The sequence below is a fragment of the Pleurodeles waltl genome, chromosome 11 (genome assembly GCF_031143425.1).
Source record: "Pleurodeles waltl isolate 20211129_DDA chromosome 11, aPleWal1.hap1.20221129, whole genome shotgun sequence".
In the NCBI taxonomy this organism is placed as follows: domain Eukaryota; kingdom Metazoa; phylum Chordata; class Amphibia; order Caudata; family Salamandridae; genus Pleurodeles; species Pleurodeles waltl.
Genome location: NC_090450.1, coordinates 416,419,646 through 416,443,979, shown reverse-complemented (window position 1 = coordinate 416,443,979; position 24,334 = coordinate 416,419,646). Strand labels below are relative to the sequence as shown.

The 24,334-nt window shown below is 45.7% G+C and overlaps 1 protein-coding gene across 4 annotated transcripts in view; it reads right to left on the bottom strand.

The window, feature by feature from the left end:
* IWS1 (interacts with SUPT6H, CTD assembly factor 1) overlaps positions 1-24,334 on the bottom strand; it is a 301,618-nt gene that overhangs the window by 54,818 nt on the left and 222,466 nt on the right. For all 4 annotated transcript variants that reach the window (XM_069213754.1, XM_069213755.1, XM_069213757.1 and 1 more), the window contains exon 13: positions 1,514-1,625. In XM_069213754.1, coding sequence (XP_069069855.1) covers positions 1,514-1,625 — 112 coding nt within the window. The remainder of the gene's footprint in view (positions 1-1,513; positions 1,626-24,334) is intronic.

Sequence of the window (24,334 nt, the reverse complement as noted above, 5' to 3'; positions counted from 1 at the left end):
AGGGGAACTAACAAACTCTGGGCACCTCTAGAATCCATAGGATGCTGGGAAAAAAAAAAAAGACGCAAATTTAGCATGGGTAGCTTAAGTGGACAAAAAGTTAAGAGGGCCTAAGCGCGAACTGCCCCAAATAGCCAAAAATATGGTCTCGCACCAGAGGGGAAAAAGCCTGGCAGCAAAGGGGTTAAAAGCTGAGGCTATCTCTACCTGAAGGCTTAAGGTCTCATTCTTAAACAATATTTGCAGGCCAAGATGTCACTATCAGGAAGGCATTTTAAGTGTCCATCTTCAACTCGTATCTTGCCATCACACTGGCTGCAATATTTGAAAGAGGTCATATTGTCTCAGGGACAAAACAGCATACCACAATTACTTCAAAATAAGGAATAATGGTAACAGATAACCAAAAATTGGTGACAGGATGCGAAAACCGACATCTACATAAAAAAAAAAACTGTTTAAAAACACAAAGTGTGAAGCAAGGCCATGCTCTGTCAAAAGTGGGAAATGACTTGAGTATAATCCCTGAACTCTGAAATAATTCCAAATAATGGGAGAAAGAGGTTTCAAAGAGACCAGCATTTTTTCTACGTTTTGTGTTTTTGTAGTGTTGTTAACTAGATGTATTCAATAAAAAAAATTAGAAAGAAAAACATGTATAAAAAACATAAAACTAAATCCACATGATAGACAAGGTTCGGCCCGATAGTGGGGATTGATTTTAAGATTATGAGTCTGGGAAGAATATGCAAGCAAACTCCTTTTCAGAGGAAAAAGTTAGTCTACTGATAGTTCTTCGCTCGCCTTATTCTTTCAGCACCCCTACTTAATTTCATAAACGGAAGGGTCTTTGGCAGAAACAAATGGCACGGCTCACTGCTATTTAGGTTCACAGTTTGATGGGAGGCAATATACACGGTTGTTAATCATGTCTGAGCCAGGCATAATCCTGGAAAATCTAAGAATCTTATGCTCCCAAAGACGAAAACGAGAGGCACCTCTGCGGCCAAGAGGACATCATACGCACTTGGATAGAAATTAATAAGTGACATTCAGTTTCACAGTACAGGACATTTTAATCTTGGCTTCAATTTTTTTGGCTAAATGTCTTGTAAATCAATATTGAATTCCAAGATTATGCTGCACAGCATCCCAGGACACAAAAAAATAAACAAAAACTTAAGTGAAATCAAATGATTTCCCACATTGATTAAGGGGCTCAAACATGCTGGTCTATCTCAATACCATATCTGGTTTTAAAAGGAGTGAGGAATATTTTTTGAGGCATTTTTAAGAAATCGCTGCTATCAGTAGGAATAAAATATATGGTTGATGGTCATTGGTAACTTGGGGGTGAAAAACACAGGAAGCATAAATAAATATAGCAAGCAATCGCACGGAGATAGTAAAAGTTATCGGAGACTGACAAAACGTGAAGGTGAACAAGGAAATCAGGAAGAACCTTAAAGGTGCAGCATGCTGGAATTCAACTTTGCGAATTGTGAGCACTTACCCGTGAGGACTCTATTTCCACATTCCACTTTGGCCTGACCAAATAATCTTTATTGGAGGGCACAGGAACTCTGGCACGAGCACAAAAACCTGGTTCACCGGGGCGCAGGGCTCTAGCAAAAAAGCACACACACATACATCAAAAGTGGCAAAATAAATGTTATGCCCTAGCCAATGTTTTTATCTCTTTACACAAATTCACATTCCTTAAAGTAACATATTCAGAATGAGAAATAGCTCGACTCTCTGAAAAGTTGCATTCTAAATGAATGTTGTAGAACAAACATGTTAAATCAATGATCGATAAAGTTTATTTTATACAGCACAAACATTACTGCACGATCATAATGCGACACAAACCCATCTGGATAAAAAAGTATGAGTTATTAGTGAGATGTGGAATGTTCGAAATGAATTATTTGCCATGTCTGAAATATTTTTCATTAATAAGCGAAAAGTACTGTTCGAGGTAAAGATGAAAAATAGTAAACATACAAAAAGTAAGCATGCCCTTTCCATTTATAATATAATTGTAGGAAGTTGGCTCTGTATGTGCTATTTCAAAGTAAGGAATAGCATGCACAGAGTCCAAGGGTTCCCCTTAGAGGTAAAATAGTGGTAAAAAGAGATAATACTAATGCTCTATTTTGTGGTAGTGTGGTCGAGCAGTAGGCTTATCCAAGGAGTAGTGTTAAGCATTTGTTGTACATACACATAGACAATAAATGAGGTACACACACTCAGAGACAAATCCAGCCAATAGGTTTTGTATAGAAAAATATATTTTCTTAGTTTATTTTAAGAACCATAGGTTCAAATTTAACATGTAATATCTTGTTTGAAAGGTATTGCAGGTAAGTACATTAGGAACTTTGAATCATTTCAATTGCATGTATACTTTTCAAGTTATTCACAAATAGCTATTTTAAAAGTGGACACTTAGTGCAATTTTCACAGTTCCTGGGGGAGGTAAGTTTTTGTTAGTTTTACCAGGTAAGTAAGACACTTACAGGGTTCAGTTCTTGGTCCAAGGTAGCCCACCGTTGGGGGTTCAGAGCAACCCCAAAGTTACCACACCAGCAGCTCAGGGCCGGTCAGGTGCAGAGTTCAAAGTGGTGCCAAAAACGCATAGGCTCCAATGGAGAGAAGGGGGTGCCCCGGTTCCAGTCTGCCAGCAGGTAAGTACCCGCGTCTTCGGAGGGCAGACCAGGGGGGTTTTGTAGGGCACCGGGGGGGACACAAGCCCACACAGAAATTTCACCCTCAGCGGCGCGGAGGCGGCCGGGTGCAGTGTTAGAACAGGCGTCGGGTTCGCAATGGAAGTCCATGAGAGATCAAGGGATCTCTTCAGCGCTGCAGGCAGGCAAGGGGGGGCTTCCTCGGGGAAACCTCCACTTGGGCAAGGGAGAGGGACTCCTGGGGGTCACTTCTGCAGTGAAAGTCCGGGCCTTCAGGTCCTGGGGGCTGCGGGTGCAGGGTCTTTTCCAGGCGTCGGGACTTAGGTTTCAGAGAGTCGCGGTCAGGGGAAGCCTCGGGATTCCCTCTGCAGGCGGCGCTGTGGGGGCTCAGGGGGGACAGGTTTTGGTACTCACAGTCGTAGAGTAGTCCGGGGGTCCTCCCTGAGGTGTTGGTTCTCCACCAGCCGAGTCGGGGTCGCCGGGTGCAGTGTTGCAAGTCTCACGCTTCTTGCGGGGACATTGCAGGGTTCTTTAAAGCTGCTCCTTTGGATAAAGTTGCAGTCTTTTTGGAGCAGGTCCGCTGTCCTCAGGAGTTTCTTGTCGTCGTCGAAGCAGGGCAGTCCTCAGAGGATTCAGAGGTCGCTGGTCCCTTTGGAAGGCGTCGCTGGAGCAGAGTTCTTTGGAAGGCAGGAGACAGGCCGGTGAGTTTCTGGAGCCAAGGCAGTAGTTGTCTTCTGGTCTTCCTCTGCAGGGGTTTTCAGCTAGGCAGTCCTTCTTCTTGTTGTTGCAGGAATCTAGTTTCTAGGTTCAGGGAAAGCCCTTAAATACTAAATTTAAGGGCGTGTTTAGGTCTGGGGGGTTAGTAGCCAATGGCTACTAGCCCTGAGGGTGGGTACACCCTCTTTGTGCCTCCTCCCAAGGGGAGGGGGTCACATCCCTAATCCTATTGGGGGAATCCTCCATCTGCAAGATGGAGGATTTCTAAAAGTTAGAGTCACCTCAGCTCAGGACACCTTAGGGGCTGTCCTGACTGGCCAGTGACTCCTCCTTGTTATTCTCATTAGTTTCTCCGGCCTTGCCGCCAAAAGTGGGGGCCGGGGCCGGAGGGGGCGGGCAACTCCACTAGCTGGAGTGTCCTGCGGTGCTGTGACAAAGGGGTGAGCCTTTGAGGCTCACCGCCAGGTGTTACAGCTCCTGCCTGGGGGAGGTGTTAGCATCTCCACCCAGTGCAGGCTTTGTTACTGGCCTCAGAGTGACAAAGGCACTCTCCCCATGGGGCCAGCAACATGTCTCTAGTGTGGCAGGCTGCTGGAACCAGTCAGCCTACACAGATAGTCGGTTAAGTTTCAGGGGGCACCTCTAAGGTGCCCTCTGTGGTGTATGTTACAATAAAATGTACACTGGCATCAGTGTGCATTTATTGTGCTGAGAAGTTTGATACCAAACTTCCCAGTTTTCAGTGTAGCCATTATGGTGCTGTGGAGTTCGTGTAAAACAGACTCCCAGACCATATACTCTTATGGCTACCCTGCACTTACAATGTCTAAGGTTTTGCTTAGACACTGTAGGGGCACAGTGCTCATGCACTGGTACCCTCACCTATGGTATAGTGCACCCTGCCTTAGGGCTGTAAGGCCTGCTAGAGGGGTGTCTTACCTATACTGCATAGGCAGTGAGAGGCTGGCATGGCACCCTGAGGGGAGTGCCATGTCGACTTACTCATTTGGTTCTCACTAGCACACACAAGCTGGTAAGCAGTGTGTCTGTGCTGAGTGAGGGGTCTCTAGGGTGGCATAATACATGTTGCAGCCCTTAGAGACCTTCCCTGGCATCAGGGCCCTTGGTACCAGAGGTACCAGTTACAAGGGACTTATCTGGATGCCAGGGTGTGCCAATTGTGGAATCAAAAGTACAGGTTAGGGAAAGAACACTGGTGCTGGTGCCTGGTTAGCAGGCCTCAGCACACTTTCAATTCAAAACATAGCATCAGCAAAGGCAAAAAGTCAGGGGGTAACCATGCCAAGGAGGCATTTCCTTACACAACCCCCCCCCAAACGAAAGAGGATGAGACTAACCTTTCCCAAGAGAGTCTTCATTTTCTAAGTGGAAGAACCTGGAAAGGCCATCTGCATTGGCATGGGCAGTCCCAGGTCTGTGTTCCACTATAAAGTCCATTCCCTGTAGGGAGATGGACCACCTCAACAGTTTTGGATTTTCACCTTTCATTTGCATCAGCCATCTGAGAGGTCTGTGGTCAGTCTGAACTAGGAAGCGAGTACCAAAGAGGTATGGTCTCAGCTTCTTCAGGGACCAAACCACAGCAAAGGCCTCCCTCTCAATGGCACTCCAACGCTGCTCCCTGGGGAGTAACCTCCTGCTAATGAAAGCAACAGGCTGGTCAAGGCCATCATCATTTGTTTGGGACAAAACTGCCCCTATCCCATGTTCAGAGGCATCTGTTTGCACAATGAACTGCTTGGAGTAATCTGGAGCTTTTAGAACTGGTGCTGTGCACATAGCTTGTTTCAGGGTGTCAAAGGCCTGTTGGCATTCTACAGTCCAGTTTACTTTCTTGGGCATTTTCTTGGAGGTGAGTTCTGTGAGGGCTGTCACAATGGATCCATATCCCTTCACAAACCTCCTGTAGTACCCAGTCAAGCCAAGGAATGCCCTGACTTGAGTCTGGGTTTTTGGAGCTGCCCAGTCCAGAATAGTCTGGATCTTAGGCTGGAGTGGCTGAACTTGGCCTCCACCTACAAGGTGTCCCAAGTAAACCACAGTTCCCTGCCCTATCTGGCATTTGGATGCCTTGATAGAGAGGCCTGCAGATTGCAGAGCCTTCAAAACCTTCTTCAGGTGGACCAGGTGATCCTGCCAGGTGGAGCTGAAGACCGCAATATCATCAAGATAAGCTGCACTACAGGATTCCAGCCCAGCAAGGACTTGATTCACCAACCTTTGGAAGGTGGCAGGGGCATTCTTTAAACCAAAGGGCATAACAGTGAACTGATAATGCCCATCAGGTGTGGAGAATGCTGTCTTTTCTTTTGCTCCAGGGGCCATTTTGATTTGCCAGTACCCTGCTGTTAAGTCAAAGGTACTTAAGAATTTGGCAGCCCCTAATTTGTCTATTAGCTCATCAGCTCTAGGAATGGGATGAGCATCTGTCTTTGTGACAGAGTTGAGACCTCTGTAGTCCACACAAAACCTCATCTCTCTCTTCCCTTCTTAGGTGTGAGGTTTGGGGACTAAGACCACTGGGCTAGCCCAGGGGCTGTCAGAGAACTCAATTACTCCCAATTCCAGCATTTTGTGGACTTCCACCTTGATGCTTTCCTTAACTTGGTCAGACTGTCTAAATATTTTGTTTTTGACAGGCATGCTGTCTCCTGTGTCCACATCATGGGTACACAGGTGTGTCTGACCAGGGGTTAGGGAAAAGAGTTCAGCAAACTGCTGCAGGACCTTCCTGCAGTCAGACTGCTGTTGGCTAGAGAGGGTGTCTGAGTAGATCACTCCATCTACTGAGCCATCTTTAGGGTCTGATGAGAGGAGATCAGGGAGAGGTTCACTCTCAGCTTCCTGGTCCTCATCTGTTACCATCAACAGATTTACATCAGCCCTGTCATGGAAGAGCTTAAGGCGGTTCACATGGATCACCCTCTTGGGCTCCTGCTTGTGCCCAGGTCTACCAGGTAGGTGACCTGACTCTTCCTTTCAAGTACTGGGTAAGGGCCACTCCATTTGTCCTGGAGTGCCCTGGGAGCCACAGGCTCCAGAACCCAGACTTTCTGCCCTGGTTGAAATTCAACCAGTGCAGCCTTTTGGTCATACCACAACTTCTGGAGTTCTTGGCTGGCCTCAAGGTTTTTACTTGCCTTTTCCATGTACTCTGCCATCCTTGAGCGAAGGCCAAGTACATAGTCCACTATGTCTTGTTTAGGCTCATGAAGAGGTCTCTCCCAGCCTTCTTTAACAAGAGCAAGTGGTCCCCTTACAGGGTGGCCAAACAGAAGTTCAAAGGGTGAGAATCCTACTCCCTTCTGAGGCACCTCTCTGTAAGCGAAAAGCAGACATGGCAGGAGGACATCCCATCTCCTTTTGATTTTTTCTGGGAGCCCCATGATCATGCCCTTTAATGTCTTGTTGAATCTCTCAACAAGGCCATTAGTTTGTGGATGATATGGTGTAGTGAATTTGTAAGTCACTCCACACTCATTCCACATGTGTTTTAGGTATGCTGACATGAAGTTGGTACCTCTGTCAGACACCACCTCCTTAGGAAAACCCACTCTGGTAAAGATACCAATGAGGGCCTTGGCTACTGCAGGGGCAGTAGTCGACCTAAGGGGAATAGCTTCAGGATACCTAGTAGCATGATCCACTACTACTAGGATGTACATATTTCCTGAGGCTGTGGGAGGTTCTAGTGGACCAACTATGTCCACACCCACTCTTTCAAAGGGGACCCCCACCACTGGAAGTGGAATGAGGGGGGCCTTTGGGTGCCCACCTGTCTTACCACTGGATTGACAGGTGGGGCAGGAGAGGCAAAACTCCTTAACCTTCTGGGACATATTGGGCCAGTAGAAGTGGTTGACTAACCTCTCCCACGTCTTGGTTTGTCCCAAATGCCCAGCAAGGGGAATATCATGGGCTAAGGTCAGAATAAACTCTCTGAAACCCTGAGGCACTACCACTCTCCTAGTGGCACCAGGTTTGGGATCTCTTGCCTCAGTGTACAGGAGTCCATCTTCCCAATAGACCCTATGTGTTCCATTTTTCTTGCCTTTGGACTCTTCAGCAGCTTGCTGCCTAAGGCCTTCAAGAGAGGGACAGGTTTCTTGTCCCTTACACAACTCTTCCCTTGAGGGTCCCCCTGGGCCCAAGAGCTCAACCTGATAAGGTTCCAGCTCCATGGGCTCAGTTCCCTCAGAGGGCAGAACTTCTTCCTGAGAAGAGAGGTTCTCTTTTTGGTGTTGTGTTGCAGCTGGTTTCCCAGCTGACTTTCCTTTTCTCTTGGTAGGCTGGGCCATTTTTCCAGACTCCAGCTCTACTTTTTCACCCTGTGCCTTGCACTGTGCCCTAGTCTTGACACACACCAGTTCAGGGATACCCAGCATGGCTGCATGGGTTTTCAGTTCTACCTCAGCCCATGCTGAGGACTCCAGGTCATTTCCAAGCAAACAGTCTACTGGGATATTTGAGGAGACCACCACCTGTTTCAGGCCATTGACCCCTCCCCACTCTAAAGTTACCATTGCCATGGGATGTACTTTAGTCTGATTGTCAGCATTGGTGACTGGATAGGTTTGTCCAGTCAGGTATTGGCCAGGGGAAACCAGTTTCTCTGTCACCATGGTGACACTGGCACCTGTATCCCTCAGGCCCTCTACACTTGTCCCATTAATTAAGAGCTGCTGCCTGTATTTTTGCATGTTAGGGGGCCAGGCAGCCAGTGTGGCTAAATCCACCCCACCCTCAGAGACTAATGTAGCTTCAGTGTGACACCTGATTTGCTCTGGGCACACTGTTGATCCCACTTGGAGACTGGCCATTCCAGTTTTAGCTGGATGGGAGTTAGAAGTGGTATCTTTCTTGGGACAGGCCTTGTCTCCAGTTTGGTGTCCAGACTGACTACAGTTTCGACACCAGGCCTTCTTGGGATCAAAGTTTTTACCCTTGTACCCAGGATTGTTTTGTGAAGAGGCTCTGGGCCCACCCTCCTGTGCAGGTTTTTGGGGGCCTGTAGAAGACTCTTTACTATTTTTATTTTTGGCTGTCTCACCACCTTTCCCCTGGGGAGGTTTTGTGACCCCTTTCTTTTGGTCACCCCCTGTGGAAGTTTTGGACACCCTAGTCTTGACCCAATGGTCCGCCTTCTTTCCCAATTCTTGGGGAGAAATTGGTCCTAGGTCCACCAGATGCTGATGCAGTTTATCATTGAAACAATTACTTAATAGGTGTTCTTTCACAAATAAATTGTACAGCCCATCATAATCATTTACACCATTTCCTTGAATCCAACCATCTAGTGTTTTTACTGAGTAGTCTACAAAGTCAACCCAGGTCTGGCTCGAGGATTTTTGAGCCCCCCTGAATCTAATCTTATACTCCTCAGTGGAGAATCCAAAGCCCTCAATCAGGGTACCCTTCATGAGGTCATAAGATTCTGCATCTTTTTTAGAGAGTGTGAGGAGTCTATCCCTACACTTTCCTGTGAACATTTCCCAAAGGAGAGCACCCCAGTGAGATTTGTTCACTTTTCTGGTTTCACAAGCCCTCTCAAAAGCTGTGAACCATTTGGTGATGTCATCACCATCTTCATATTTAGTTACAATCCCTTTGGGGATTTTCAACATGTCAGGAGAATCTCTGACCCTAGTTATGTTGCTGCCACCATTGATGGGTCCTAGGCCCATCTCTTGTCTTTCCCTTTCTATGGCTAGGATCTGTTTTTCCAAAGCCAATCTTTTGGCCATCCTGGCTAACTGGATGGCCTCTTCACTGGAGTTATCCTCAGTGATTTCAGAGAGGCTGGACCCTCCTGTGAGGGAGCCAGCATCTCTGACTATTATTTTTGGAGTCAGGGCTTGAGAGGCCCTGTTCTCCCTAGATAGGACTGGTGGTGGGGAATCAACCTCCAAGTCACTATCATCCTCCTCTGTGTTATCCACAGAGGGGCTGGCTCTATCATACTCTGCCAACAGCTCCTGGAGCTGTGCTTTGGTAGGTCTGGAGCCCATTGTTATTTTCCTTATGTTACAGAGTGACCTTAGCTCTCTCATCTGGAGATGGAGGTAAGGTGTGGTGTCGAGTTCCACCACATTCACATCTGTGCTAGACATTATGCTTCTAAAAGTTGGAATACTTTTTAAGAAACTAAAACTAGTTCTAGAATCTAATTCAAACTTTTACAAACTTTTAAACTCTAAAAGAAATGCTAACAGGGACTAACACAAGGCCCTAGCAGGACTTTAAAGAATTTAGAAAACTTTTCAAATTGCAAAAATCAATTTCTAATGACAATTTTGGAATTTGTCGTGTGATCAGGTATTGGCTGAGTAGTCCAGCAAATGCAAAGTCTTGTACCCCACCGCTGATCCACCAATGTAGGAAGTTGGCTCTGTATGTGCTATTTCAAAGTAAGGAATAGCATGCACAGAGTCCAAGGGTTCCCCTTAGAGGTAAAATAGTGGTAAAAAGAGATAATACTAATGCTCTATTTTGTGGTAGTGTGGTCGAGCAGTAGGCTTATCCAAGGAGTAGTGTTAAGCATTTGTTGTACATACACATAGACAATAAATGAGTGCAATTTTCACAGTTCCTGGGGGAGGTAAGTTTTTGTTAGTTTTACCAGGTAAGTAAGACACTTACAGGGTTCAGTTCTTGGTCCAAGGTAGCCCACCGTTGGGGGTTCAGAGCAACCCCAAAGTTACCACACCAGCAGCTCAGGGCCGGTCAGGTGCAGAGTTCAAAGTGGTGCCAAAAACGCATAGGCTCCAATGGAGAGAAGGGGGTGCCCCGGTTCCAGTCTGCCAGCAGGTAAGTACCCGCGTCTTCAGAGGGCAGACCAGGGGGGTTTTGTAGGGCACCGGGGGGGACACAAGCCCACACAGAAATTTCACCCTCAGCGGCGCGGAGGCGGCCGGGTGCAGTGTTAGAACAGGCGTCGGGTTCGCAATGGAAGTCAATGAGAGATCAAGGGATCTCTTCAGCGCTGCAGGCAGGCAAGGGGGGGCTTCCTCGGGGAAACCTCCACTTGGGCAAGGGAGAGGGACTCCTGGGGGTCACTTCTGCAGTGAAAGTCCGGGCCTTCAGGTCCTGGGGGCTGCGGGTGCAGGGTCTTTTCCAGGCGTCGGGACTTAGGTTTCAGAGAGTCGCGGTCAGGGGAAGCCTCGGGATTCCCTCTGCAGGCGGCGCTGTGGGGGCTCAGGGGGGACAGGTTTTGGTACTCACAGTCGTAGAGTAGTCCGGGGGTCCTCCCTGAGGTGTTGGTTCTCCACCAGCCGAGTCGGGGTCGCCGGGTGCAGTGTTGCAAGTCTCACGCTTCTTGCGGGGAGATTGCAGGGTTCTTTAAAGCTGCTCCTTTGGATAAAGTTGCAGTCTTTTTGGAGCAGGTCCGCTGTCCTCGGGAGTTTCTTGTCGTCGTCGAAGCAGGGCAGTCCTCAGAGGATTCAGAGGTCGCTGGTCCCTTTGGAAGGCGTCGCTGGAGCAGAGTTCTTTGGAAGGCAGGAGACAGGCCGGTGAGTTTCTGGAGCCAAGGCAGTAGTTGTCTTCTGGTCTTCCTCTGCAGGGGTTTTCAGCTAGGCAGTCCTTCTTCTTGTTGTTGCAGGAATCTAGTTTCTAGGTTCAGGGAAAGCCCTTAAATACTAAATTTAAGGGCGTGTTTAGGTCTGGGGGGTTAGTAGCCAATGGCTACTAGCCCTGAGGGTGGGTACACCCTCTTTGTGCCTCCTCCCAAGGGGAGGGGGTCACATCCCTAATCCTATTGGGGGAATCCTCCATCTGCAAGATGGAGGATTTCTAAAAGTTAGAGTCACCTCAGCTCAGGACACCTTAGGGGCTGTCCTGACTGGCCAGTGACTCCTCCTTGTTATTCTCATTAGTTTCTCCGTCCTTGCCGCCAAAAGTGGGGGCCGGGGCCGGAGGGGGCGGGCAACTCCACTAGCTGGAGTGTCCTGCGGTGCTGTGACAAAGGGGTGAGCCTTTGAGGCTCACCCCCAGGTGTTACAGCTCCTGCCTGGGGGAGGTGTTAGCATCTCCACCCAGTGCAGGCTTTGTTACTGGCCTCAGAGTGACAAAGGCACTCTCCCCATGGGGCCAGCAACATGTCTCTAGTGTGGCAGGCTGCTGGAACCAGTCAGCCTACACAGATAGTCGGTTAAGTTTCAGGGGGCACCTCTAAGGTGCCCTCTGTGGTGTATGTTACAATAAAATGTACACTGGCATCAGTGTGCATTTATTGTGCTGAGAAGTTTGATACCAAACTTCCCAGTTTTCAGTGTAGCCATTATGGTGCTGTGGAGTTCGTGTAAAACAGACTCCCAGACCATATACTCTTATGGCTACCCTGCACTTACAATGTCTAAGGTTTTGCTTAGACACTGTAGGGGCACAGTGCTCATGCACTGGTACCCTCACCTATGGTATAGTGCACCCTGCCTTAGGGCTGTAAGGCCTGCTAGAGGGGTGTCTTACCTATACTGCATAGGCAGTGAGAGGCTGGCATGGCACCCTGAGGGGAGTGCCATGTCGACTTACTCATTTGGTTCTCACTAGCACACACAAGCTGGTAAGCAGTGTGTCTGTGCTGAGTGAGGGGTCTCTAGGGTGGCATAATACATGCTGCAGCCCTTAGAGACCTTCCCTGGCATCAGGGCCCTTGGTACCAGAGGTACCAGTTACAAGGGACTTATCTGGATGCCAGGGTGTGCCAATTGTGGAATCAAAAGTACAGGTTAGGGAAAGAACAATGGTGCTGGGGCCTGGTTAGCAGGCCTCAGCACACTTTCAATTCAAAACATAGCATCAGCAAAGGCAAAAAGTCAGGGGGTAACCATGCCAAGGAGGCATTTCCTTACAATAATCAATCACATTTTGACTACAGAAATGTTACAGAACGTTTGTACATTCCTAAACATTCTTAGTCTGGGAAGTCCTAACCCGAGATGAATGATTTATCCTCAAAAAGGTTTTGATACACTGGGATCGTCGTACTGGAGCTAGATTCTGGTAGCAAGGAAGAGAGACGAGCTTGTTAGTAGGCTGGACCACATATGCACACCATTTTACCAGTCGCAAACCCTATGATTTACTAATCGGAGTGTTTATGACCAGTCAAAAGCTTTTTTTTTTTTTTTTTTTTTTAAATGTACTAAACCTAGTTAGCAAGTCGGAAAAGCTTCTTCGAACCACTAAATGGGTTTAGAAATGGTTACAAATTTGCTAATTATAAAGGTCATGTTTTGGACATACATTCCAAGTAATGTATCAGAACCCTATGTATCACCGGATTGCGACCATAATTTCAGTTGCAAGCTATTGATTAGTTACCAGCTTCCAAGTTGGGTTGGTAATTGATTTGCAAAGGGCAAGCAGTGTCTTTTAGATTTCTTTCCCTTTAAGAATCGGGTGTCAGCTTCTAGGAAATAGGCAGTGCATAAGGGGACCACTGTCAACTCTCATCGAACTTTTACAAAATGGTAAAATTAATTTTTAAGCAGATTAGTTTCCCTTGAGAGGCTCTGGCTCCTTTAATAAAATCTAACATTTATTCACTGGTATTTTGGTCTGCTGTTCCTTGAAGGCCACCATCCTTGTGAATATCGCCCATTGGAGGGTGGTTCTATATATGGCCTGGAAATATTAATTAGGTAGGTCCTTTAAGCAACCCTCCCTCCACTTTTCTTTACTTTGTTAACAGACCAATTAGAACATAGGACAGTTTGCAACATAAATTATTGGTTGCAAAGATGGCTCAGAATCTCCAAAAGCTTTTTGCGACCAGTAATATAGTTCATCTGTCCACAAGTCAGTTTTTTCTGGAAGGCTTTGTAATTAATTTTCACACATACTGATATAGGAAATGGAGTCCAATACAAGGAGAGAAGACTCCCTTGCTTTCTCCATCCCATGAATCATGCTTGTACATGCTGGTTAAAAGGCAAGCCAATGGGCACGGTGCAGCACTTGCAAAACATGCAGAGAGTTAGTAAATTGGCAAGTTGCACTGTTCCATTTTTTATAGGACTGATCGTCCCTCTATATAACACCCCTTAGATCCAGTGGACACGATTAGTGTTAGGCATAATTGACTGTTAGCCTCTAAACAGAAAAATGAGTTGAAATGCCTATTCAACTTTTTAGAGTGTCCTGAGCTCTTAGGCTGGGCCAGGAAGAACCACGTCCCAGTTGCAGGACAGAGCTGATCCAATTGGCTATCTGCGCCTGATGAGCTGTGCCTGGCTTGCGACCATGATGTACAGGCGGGGATTCACATGCATGATCTTTCTGCTGCATTTGATACAGTTGAGCATACCGACCTGGTGTTCCATTTAGCATCAATGAGGCAGACAGGCATGCCTTAAAATGGGTGAAACTGAGGTGGGTATAAATCACCGTTTCACTTTCTAGTGTTACCATTTACTTGTGGAGTCCTTCAAAGGTCAACAATATTCCTCCATTTTGTTTAGTCTGTAGGCGAAACCATCTACCGTCTACGTTCTTTTGGTCTTCCGGTACACTCCAGCATAGATTATAATCAAGCTGTTATTCAACTATCAGTCCACATATTTCTTCTGATGCATGGGGTAAAGCTTTTTGGCTATTAAGGAATGGAGAATTGTAAAATTCCTCAAATTGAATGAACAGCACAACACAGGGGTCCTGGCCACCAGATATGATTCAACCTATAGGGCCAGCAAGTTACGGGCAGGATAACTCCAGTCCCAGAGTTCCAGTTCCCATAGCTAAGAAGCTAGGTGCCAGGTCTGATCTAAGATACTCAGATCCAAAAAGTAATGTCATCTTATTTTATTTTTCAAGTGTAACTTGAATGCAAAGTGAGGTATTTATTGAACTTCCGTCGTCTGTAATAGTAATTAGCCATTATGTGCTGTTGCACTTTTGTTACAGCAATGCACTGCATCTTGAATTTAATGAGTCCTTGAGTATGATGCATGAGAACAAGCCAATTTGTGTGGCCTTCATATTATTAAAATACAATCACATCTTGATTGTTTTTGCACTAGATAACAGATAAACAAAAGGTTAAAGTACTGTGCACCGTGCACTGTATCACCTTGGGACAGTTTCTCTGAACAATTTCCTTGTCTTTCATGACCCAATGATGCCCTTAAGGTTCAGCAAGTTGTGCCTCTTTTAGGTTCCAGGCTTGAAGTTCCCTCCTTGCGACTGGGAGGACTTGTCATGTCTTGGGGTACACATGAGCAATGCCTCAATGATTATCACTCAGTTTTGCACAGCTGTGAAAGGAAAATGTTACTTAACCTGTAAGCGTCTGTTTGTGGCATGTAATGCTGCAGGACCCGAAGGGCGGGCAAGGATGCAGCCTGTGTGGGGATAAATAACCAGTTGTTTCTGCCTTGAGTCGAGCGCCTCCTGAAGCTTATGAAGAATTGGCTCGACTGCACTGATGTCAGACTTGGTTTTGGCGCCAAAGTTCTGGTTGGCGGCAAGGCAGAGGTGGTCAGTAATGAAGGTCGGCTTAGTCCCAGTGACTGAGTACCTGCTGGCAACATGGTTATTCTAGAAAGCTTCTTTGGTGCAAAGCCCGAGATGCGCGTGGCATCTGAAGTGGTTTGTCAGTGTCAACCATGGCCCCTAGGCAGTCGTGGTCTAAAAGCATTGCCTCTGGTGCTCTGGGTTGGCTGAGTGCCCTTTGGTTGAAGGCTGCTCTGATTGAGAGCATCTTGAGGGTGTAGAGGGTGCCGTGCTAACAGACGTCTGAGCTGGCTGAAGGTCCTCAATCTCCAGGTCGGAGCTAGAGTTTTTTTTTTAGGGGAGTAAGCCTCTTCATCCCCAGCCAACAGTTTTGGTTGTTGCTCTGACATCCTCAGGACCAAAGAGGTCTGGGTTGTCATCTATGCCCCTATGTGACATCTCAAGTCGAAGAGCACGATGGTTGCAAATACCTTTTTTGGAGTGGAAGAAGCGGCAAGCATCACAGGCAGCCTTGTTGTGTCCCAACGACAGGCACAGATTGCAGACAAGATGAAGATCGACCCAAGGATATTTCACTTGGCAGCAAGGACAGAACCAAAATGGCGTCTGTTTCATCGCCATCGAGGCATGGTGTAGAGACGCAACGGATAGACAGGAGTAGGCTTTGATGGGTGACACCCTGAAGGGGCTGCGGTCAATCCGGACCCAACTCGAGCGAAATAATCAAACGTCAACCAGAGACAAAAGAAGACGCCATCAAAGTACAATACAGATGGGGGGTGGGAAGGAACATTGTGAACCGAAAAGAGCACCGCAACCGTGTCGAGCCAGAGAACAGGAGCACACGTCCAAACCAGATGGCGGAAAGAAAACAATCTAACAATGGAGTCGATGACCATGCACATCATTAACAAGAGGAGTTGCCGCAGTACCTTTTGTCTCAAAAGATGTCTTTGAAGAAAAACAACTTGCATACATTCGAGTCCAAAACTAGATGGCAGGAGTATTCACAGCATGTGTATCTGGAGCCACATGCCTCAAGCATGTATATATTTTACTAAACTGTACTTTCTCCTCCTCAAAGTTTTGTTTGTGTCCTGGATCCCACTGCCACGATGTCCTATGGTACCCTTTATAAATAGGGTCAACTATAGGGACATTTTATGTGATGCGCTTACAATTGGGACAATGTTAGTTTTTGCAGAGTGTGCAGAAGTTGGCCTTCCAGGTCATCTCATGACATGCCTGCACATGACCTACTCTTAGTTTCACAGCACCACTTGTGATTATGGTTAGTAAAGAAAAAGTTATCTTGGTAACAATATTTCTGATGAATACATCATCTTCCCACTGATTGCTCACCATGAAAATACTCCTTTCAGACTAACCGGAAAATATATTTCCCAACAATGACTCGAGCGCCTTAAGACAATAATATGTGGCTCAAGCTGTAACGTCTCCTCCACAAATATCACTGGAATATAAGACACCAACTAGCACACTGGAGTAAGTTCCTAATTTCTTCCTGTGGTCCATCAAGGCATGTGGAGAGGAAGATAGCCACAATAACAACAGAGCACATAACATATTTGCCTACCTTGGGCTTTTATTAACCATGGCACTAGCTCATCAGAGAGGAAGCAGTGCAGTGAGGAATCTTAGGGAACATTATATATCCACTTGAAAAAATGTTAACAGAAATAAGTAGCTTTTTCCTTCTAATTGATACTTCTTCCCACAGATTCCTCACCTTGTGAATTAGTCTTAAAGAGGTACCTTCTTGTGAGGTTGGGAGGAGTGTTGAGTAGTGCAATCATGGAATCCAGTTCTAGAAAAGTACCCAGCACTAGGTGCCTTAAGACGTGAATTAGTACTGCTTTGCAAAAGTATGCTACGACAACCAGGGAGCTGCTCAGCAGATGGTAGCAACCTGCAAGTCTTAGGAAGGAGCTGCTGAAATCGCTATGGCCCTGGTGAATGAGCACAAATGCCCTTCAGAGAATCTTTCTTGGTCGGGGCATTTTTGGTAAAAGGGATGTCCAGCTCCAGGTAGCAAACCGAATGGCAGAAGACAGTAAAAACTTGAAGTTTACTGACCCTGCGAGCAGAAGTAATCACCACCAACAGAACTGCTTTTGGAAAAGAAGTTGAACCAAGCCTATCCGCAAAAGGCTTCAATGGAGATGCCATCAATAATGTAAAAACAAGGTTCAAATCCCAATGAAGAACTATAAATGGAGTGGAAATTAAAAAGTAAAACAAACCTTCAGAAATTACATCACTAGTGGTTACTTAAACAGGGAAGATTATTCAGGAAGCTACATAAACTCAGAGAGCTGCCACGTAACCTTTAAACGTAGCCACCATCATACCCTCCCATGCAACGGACAATGTTGTACAGGTGAGGTGTGAAAAAATAAATGCCATCCGACTCAATGCTGCACAAAATTGTGAGGCCTTCCTAGACTTTATAGTGCCTGCCTACAAGGATTTGGTGGAAAGCTTCCCAAAACGATGATGTTATCTTTGACCTCACCAGGAAGGCAAAAGGATTCTGGCTGGTACCACTCAATCTCTAACTGTGCAGCCGCACTGTCTGGGGATTAGGGTGAAGAACTAATCATCCTGTTGCAAGGGCAGGTACACTGTGTAGGAGAGGAAGAGGATGCTGAATGGTAACAGATTAGCACACCAGAATCTGCTCGCCTAACCTGCAGAAATCAGAATCAGTTGCCCCCCCAACCCTTCTGCTCTTTCCAGTTCTCTGGATGGAAACAGGATTGGCAGGAATGTGTACAGCAGCTCCTGAAGGCATTAACTGAGGAACAAACGAGTGGAAAGTGTATGGCACAAATGGGACTCTTCCTGTTCCAGGGCCTGGTTAAGAGATTCCCAAAGGCAAATCCAAATGTAGAGAAAATTGCCTTGTCACCTCAGAATGTAACTCCGGAATTGTGGTACTCCAGGAGAAGATGCCTGAATGCACTGTCTCCCACAATAAGGAAGGCTACAAGAAGGGCTGTGCAAGGAAGACTGTTGCTTTGTCCTTGTTTGCAAACAAATCAGCTTCCAACACAGGATTTAAAACCCCAAATTCATGCAGTTTGTTGATGTAATGGATAGCAGTGGAGTTGCACATCAGAATCTGGATGTTGCCTCTCAGGATGGAAGGAATTAAGACCTTCAGGGTGACAAACTGCCCGCAACTTTAGCACATTTATGTGCAGGTGCTGCTCCAGGATGGATCAAAGGCCATGTATAATCCAGTCACCCAGAGGACCAGAAGGCCCAGCAAGAAGGCATCCATGCACATATAAACCTGAGCATACCGAGGGCTGGATGGTCCTTCAGAAAGTTGAAGGAGTTCATCCCCCAATGCAGATTCTGATGCATCAACTTGAAGGTATGTACCTGAGCCAATAGAATGCCTTGACTTTAAATGCACTGAATTGTGAAACATCACTGCAGGGCTCCCACCTCCACCTCCACCTGACATGAGGCAACAACAGAATGCAGAAGACCATAGAGCCAACAGTTGAAAGACAAGGCTCCATCCTTCCAAAAGTAATTTGCAGCACTCCAAAATACTTTGTATCAATATTTATTCTTCTTCAGAACAACCATCCTCATCACCAATGCGTTTCGACTATCACAGTCTTGATCACTGAGGTAGGTGAAGGTCAACAGGGTCAGATTCTTGAACCTTTGCTCCTGGATGAATGATGGAGGTCCAAGATAGTCCTCAGGCTCCATCCTTATTGAGGACCAACAAGTAAGGGGAGTAAAATGGTGTCACTCTCTCCCAGACAGATCACTTCAATAGTGGCATTATTCAGCAAGAAAATGACTTCTACCTTCAGTATTGAGGCATGAGCCAGTGAGCACATTCTGAAGGAAGGGGAAGGCTACAAAGAGAAGGACATATTAATGGGTGATCCTACTGATCCACCCGGGGCTGTCGTGATCACATCCAAGAGAATAACAAAATGGGATACCTTTCTAAAGGGAAAAAGAGAGAAAGAAAGAGAGAAAAAGAGAGAGAAAAAGAGAGAGAGTGTGTGTGTGTGTGTGTGTGTGTGTGTGCGCGTGTGTATACACACACACACACACCAGGGGGTGTGTTAAAAGGGGCTTAGAGGCAGATAATCCTATAGAGCAGTGGTCTCCAAACTTCTTAATGCTGCGCCCCCCTTCAGTTGAAAAATAAAAATCTATGCCCCCCCCTAGAATTTTTCACAAATATTTTAGAACAATGGCAATGTTTAAATATGTCTAGACCTATTTAAACACTGCAGTTAGGTACTGTTGACTTTTTAAAAATGCAATAACATGCTTTTGCTTAAAACAAAGGCCTGGAATCTGTATAATGCTTCTTTTGTCCCAAAGAAGTGTTTGAGCCTCCGATGAGCCATTCTTCATAAAAGGGCATGTCATGAGCATAGCATACGAACGCAGCATGATAGCTGTATCATAGACCGCACCTGTGTTCTCAGAGTCAGAAACTCACTTTAGGATTGGTTTTGAGGCTTGAAGGTGCAGGAGGCTGACAATCTTATTTTCGGTCAGTTGTCGTAAGGTATGGATGTATTAGGCTAAAATAAAAGGAAGCATTAGGCATATGGAGAGCCAAGCTATTAAGACAAAAACGTTGTGACCCAGGGCATCAAGCTTCCAGGATTTCCTGTCTAGGGAAGCACAAGAAATCAGTGGGGTTCTGCTTTGAAGATGTTTGAACCATTAGATCAACAAGTGACAGATAGGTGAAAAAAAAGTGTATGTCATCCAGAGGAGACCTATCTGCCTGTGAACCGTCATGCCCAGAAAGGGTTTCTCACATGCAATCATTATAAGGTCGAAGGAAAGCCTTACTAAACAGAAGTAAAGGATTTGCAGAAGCTGCGGGGGATGCAGGATTTTCATTAGAAGATACCACTTCAATACAGGAGAGGACAAAGACCATTCAAAGTCCACCACTGCCTTCCAAAGACGAATGTAAAAGATGAAACCTCCTCTGAAGCAGAACCAGAGGGGTTGGAAATGTCCACTTCTGGTAAAGTGTCTAGGTCACTGTCATTTTGTAAGTCCAAATACATGCTGGCATTAGTACTGAAAGGTGCCAGGCGGTGGATCAGCCACTGAGTCATCGTCCATCTTCCCACTGTCCTTATTCTCCATAGCCAAGGCACCTGAACCCGAACTGAAATTCTCAATCCAAAGATTGTAGCTGTAAGAATGGCTGGGGTAATTTTGAGCTAAGTAAGCTATGACCAGAACAGATTTGTACCTGCCTGCCAACGTTATGGGTTTGATATGTTGGTTTTGCTTGTGAAGTTGATGCCTCTGAGGATTGTGGTCTAAAACCTCCTTGAAACTGAGGCTTACAAATTGACCCCCTATATGGTGTAGTATACAAAGCACACATTCTTTTGCTGTATCGGAGTCTTATCACAATTTTTCTATTGTAGTGTCCACCTCTGGCCCAAAGAGGTTTTTCTTATTAAAAGGCATGTTTAACACAGCCTGTTGGATTTCTGGTTTAAAACCAGAGGAGCGCAGCCACGCATGTCTTGTAATGTTATTGCTGTGTTAACGCTCCTTGCAGCTGTATCAGCCGCATCAAGGGCAGACCTTATCTGGTCGTTACTGATAGCTTGCCCTTCCTATACTACCTGTTGTGCCCTCTTCTAGTGTTCTTTTGGGAGATGCTGTATGATATCCTGCATCTCATCCTAATGAGCTCTATCATAACGGGCTAGTAGTGCCTGGGAATTAGCTATCCTCCATTGATTTGCTGCTTGGGACGCAACTCTCTTCCATGCAGCGTCAAATTGTCTGCTCCCTTTATCAGGAGGGGGTGCATCTCCTGAAGACTGGCTATTTTCCCTCTTTCGTGCAGCACTAACCACCACTGAATTGGGAGGCACCTGATAGCTAATGTAATCAGGGTCAGAGGGTGCAGGCTTATATTTCTTTTCTATTCTAGGTGTGATTATTTATGATTTCACAGGCTCATTAAAAATTTGGTCTGCATGTTTTACCATGCCTGGTAACATTGGGAGGCATTGGTACCTAAAATGTGTTGAGGATAACGTGTTAAACAAAAATTCTTCCTCTAATGGTTCTGTGTGCCTTGTTACAACATGTTAAGCTGCAGCTCTGGCTACGACCTGATTGTATACTGTAATATCTTCAGGTGGAGATGGTTTAGATGGGTAGGTGTCTGGGTCGTTACCTGGAATGGGATCAGGGTCATAAAGGTTCCATGGATCTACTAAGTCTTCTTGTGAATCAAAAGAATGTGTTGGAGAAGGCATTGGAGGAGGGCTGGTGTGAGGAGAGGTAGATAGGTGTGGAGAGAGAGGACGAGAAGGCTGAGGAGGTACTGGCTTCTCTTTTTGCTTTGGCACTTTAGCTGGGGGCTGTGCAGTGTCCAGTTCTTGGAGTGCCAGCTTTCTCTTTGTCTTTAGAGGAGGTGCTGTAATAATTCTCCCCATCTCTTTATGGATGAGTATCATAGATTGCCTCTCATCCATAACTTGTAGAATGGGCTCAATGTCTGAATCTTCTACAGAGGCTTTATGGGGTTCTCGTAGTTTTTTGGAAAGTCCTTGCTCCTCTGTATAACTGGTCTTTTTCGGTTCCGAAGTTTGATGTTTTTTCAGTATCGAAAATGTTGTGGAAGGTCTCGGCTCCGAAACTGTCTTTTTAATTTTCGACTCCAAAAATTGCTGTTTTTTGCTGGAGTCCGAAATGGAGCCCTTGATAGTTTTTGTTGACTCTGAAGTAGTCGGAGGTGTGGCCTTTTTCGGTGCCGAACTCGAAGATCGGTCACTGACAGTCTTTTTTCGGGTCAAACCATGGCCTTCTGGCAGTGGTGTACCCAAGGCCTAATGATGTTTCGTGTGTTGGGTTGCAGGGGTAGACATACTCACATGCTGGCCGGATGTGATGGGTCTGTTGTCTTCGGACTCCTGCTCAGACTCTGTGTTTCGGATAGAGACTGCTGTTTGCACCTGCTCCTCTTTGGTGACGTCGAGATGTTCACTGCTCTTCAACGCCATTTCCAGCCTTCTTGCTCTTCGGTCTCTAAGAGTCTTTTTTTATCGAAACGATCGACAGGCCTCACAGTTTTCCTCCCAATGGTCTGGAGAAAGGCCCAGGTTTCAAACCAAATTCTGGTCTGTGCTTGGGTACTTGGCGTGGCACCGAGGGCAGAATCGGAATGGAGCCCGATCCATCAGGCTCTCCACGCGGTCGGCCCGAATAGGCCCGAGTTGGGAGCGCATGCCCCGAAGGGCGAACAAAGTGGTTTTCCGATGGTACTACTGGTTCGATGCTAGATGGAGAATGTGATCGAGACAATACCGATTAAAGGGAAGGTTTTCTAAAGTTTTCCGAATCGAAATCTCGGAGCGAGGGGAAACACGTCCGAACCCGACGGCAGAAAGAAAACAATCTAACAATGGAGTCAAAGACCATGCGCAACGGAACTGTGAGGATGAGTCACTTGATCCTGTGAGTCTAAAAGACTTCTTCGAAGAAAAACAACATGTAACACTCCGAGCCCAACACTAGATGTCGGAATCGATAGGCATAGCATGTGTATCTGCAACTACACATGCAATCGAACATATACATATATATATATATATACATATACATATACATATACATATATATATATATATATATATGGAAAATGTCACTTACCCAATGTACATCTGTTCGTGGCATGAGACGCTGCAGATTCACATGCTGTGCATTATCCTGCCATCTAGTGTTGGGCTCGGAGTGTTACAAATTGTTTTTCTTCGAAGAAGTCTTTTCGAGTCCCGAGACCGAGGGACTCCTCCCTTTCGGCTTCATTGCGCATGGGCGTCGACTCCATCTTAGATTGTTTTCCCCCCAGAGGGTGAGGTAGGAGTTCTGAATATAGTAATTGTGCCCAAGCAATGGAGTATGTATGTACATAATATGTCTTAAAAAAGTATTTATTTACAAATTTACAAGTTTTACAGTTTTCATTCAACTTATAACGGCTACAGGCTCCCGGGGAGGTGGGAGGGCACATGTGAATCTGCAGCGTCTCATGCCACGAACAGATGTACACTGGGCAAGTGCCATTTTCCGTTCGATTGCATGTGTAGCTGCAGATACACATGCTGTGCATAGACTAGTAAGCAGTAATCTCCCCAAATGCGGTGGCTTAGCCTGTAGGAGTTGAAGTTGTCTGAAATAATGTTCGTAATACAGCCTGTCCTATTGTGGCTTGTTGTGTTGTTAACACATCTACACAGTAATGTTTTGTGAATGTATGAGGCGTAGACCATGTGGCTGCCTTACAGATTTCTGTCATAGGTATATTCCCTAGAAAAGCCACTGTGGCGCCTTTTTTCCTAGTGGAGTGCGCCTTTGGTGTAATAGGTAGATCTCTTTTTGCTTTGATATAGCAGGTTTGAATACATTTCACTATCCATCTGGCAATGCCTTGTTTGGATATTGGATTTCCTGCATGAGGTTTTTGGAAGGTTACAAATATTGTTTTGTTTTGCTAAACTGTTTTGTTTTATCAATGTAATACATTAGTGCTCTTTTAATGTCCAACGTATGTAAGGCTCTTTCGGCTACTGAGTCTGGTTGTGGAAAAAAGACTGGGAGTTCCATTGTCTGGTTTAGGTGGAATGGTGATATAACTTTTGGTAAGAATTTTGGATTTGTACGGAGAACCACTTTATGTTTATGTATTTGTATAAAGGGTTCTTGTATAGTAAATGCTTGTATTTCACTTACTCTTCTAAGAGATGTGATAGCTATCAGTAAGGCTACTTTCCAAATTAAGTATTGCATTTCACAAGAGTGCATGGGTTCAAATGCCGGTCCCCATGAGCCGTGTTAACACAATATTGAGGTTCCACAAGGTGACTGGTGGTGTTCTCGGGGTTATGATTCTTTTTAATCCCTCCATAAATGATTTGATGACTGGGATTCTAAAAAGTGATGTTGAATGTGTAATCTGCAGATAGGCAGATATTGCTGTGAGATGTATTTTAATAGAAGAAAATGCAAGTTTAGATTTTTGTAAGTGTAATAAGTAGCTTACAATGTTTTTTGCAGAAGCATGTAGTGGTTGAATTTGATTATTATGGCAGTAATAAACAAATCTCTTCCATTTTTTTGCATAACAATTTATTGTAGTAGGTTTCCTAGCTTGTTTATTGACCTCCATACATTCTTGTGTAAGGTCTAAATGTCCAAATTCTAAGACTTCAGGAGCCAGATTGCTAGATTGAGCGATGCTGGATTCGGGTGTCTGATCTGTTGTTTGTGTTGAGTTAACAGAGCCAGTCTGATTGGTAGTTTGATATGAGGTACTACTGACAGGTCCAGCAGAGTTGTGTACCATGGTTGGCGAGCCCAGGTTGGTGCTATGAGTATTAGTTTGAGTCTGTTTTGACTCA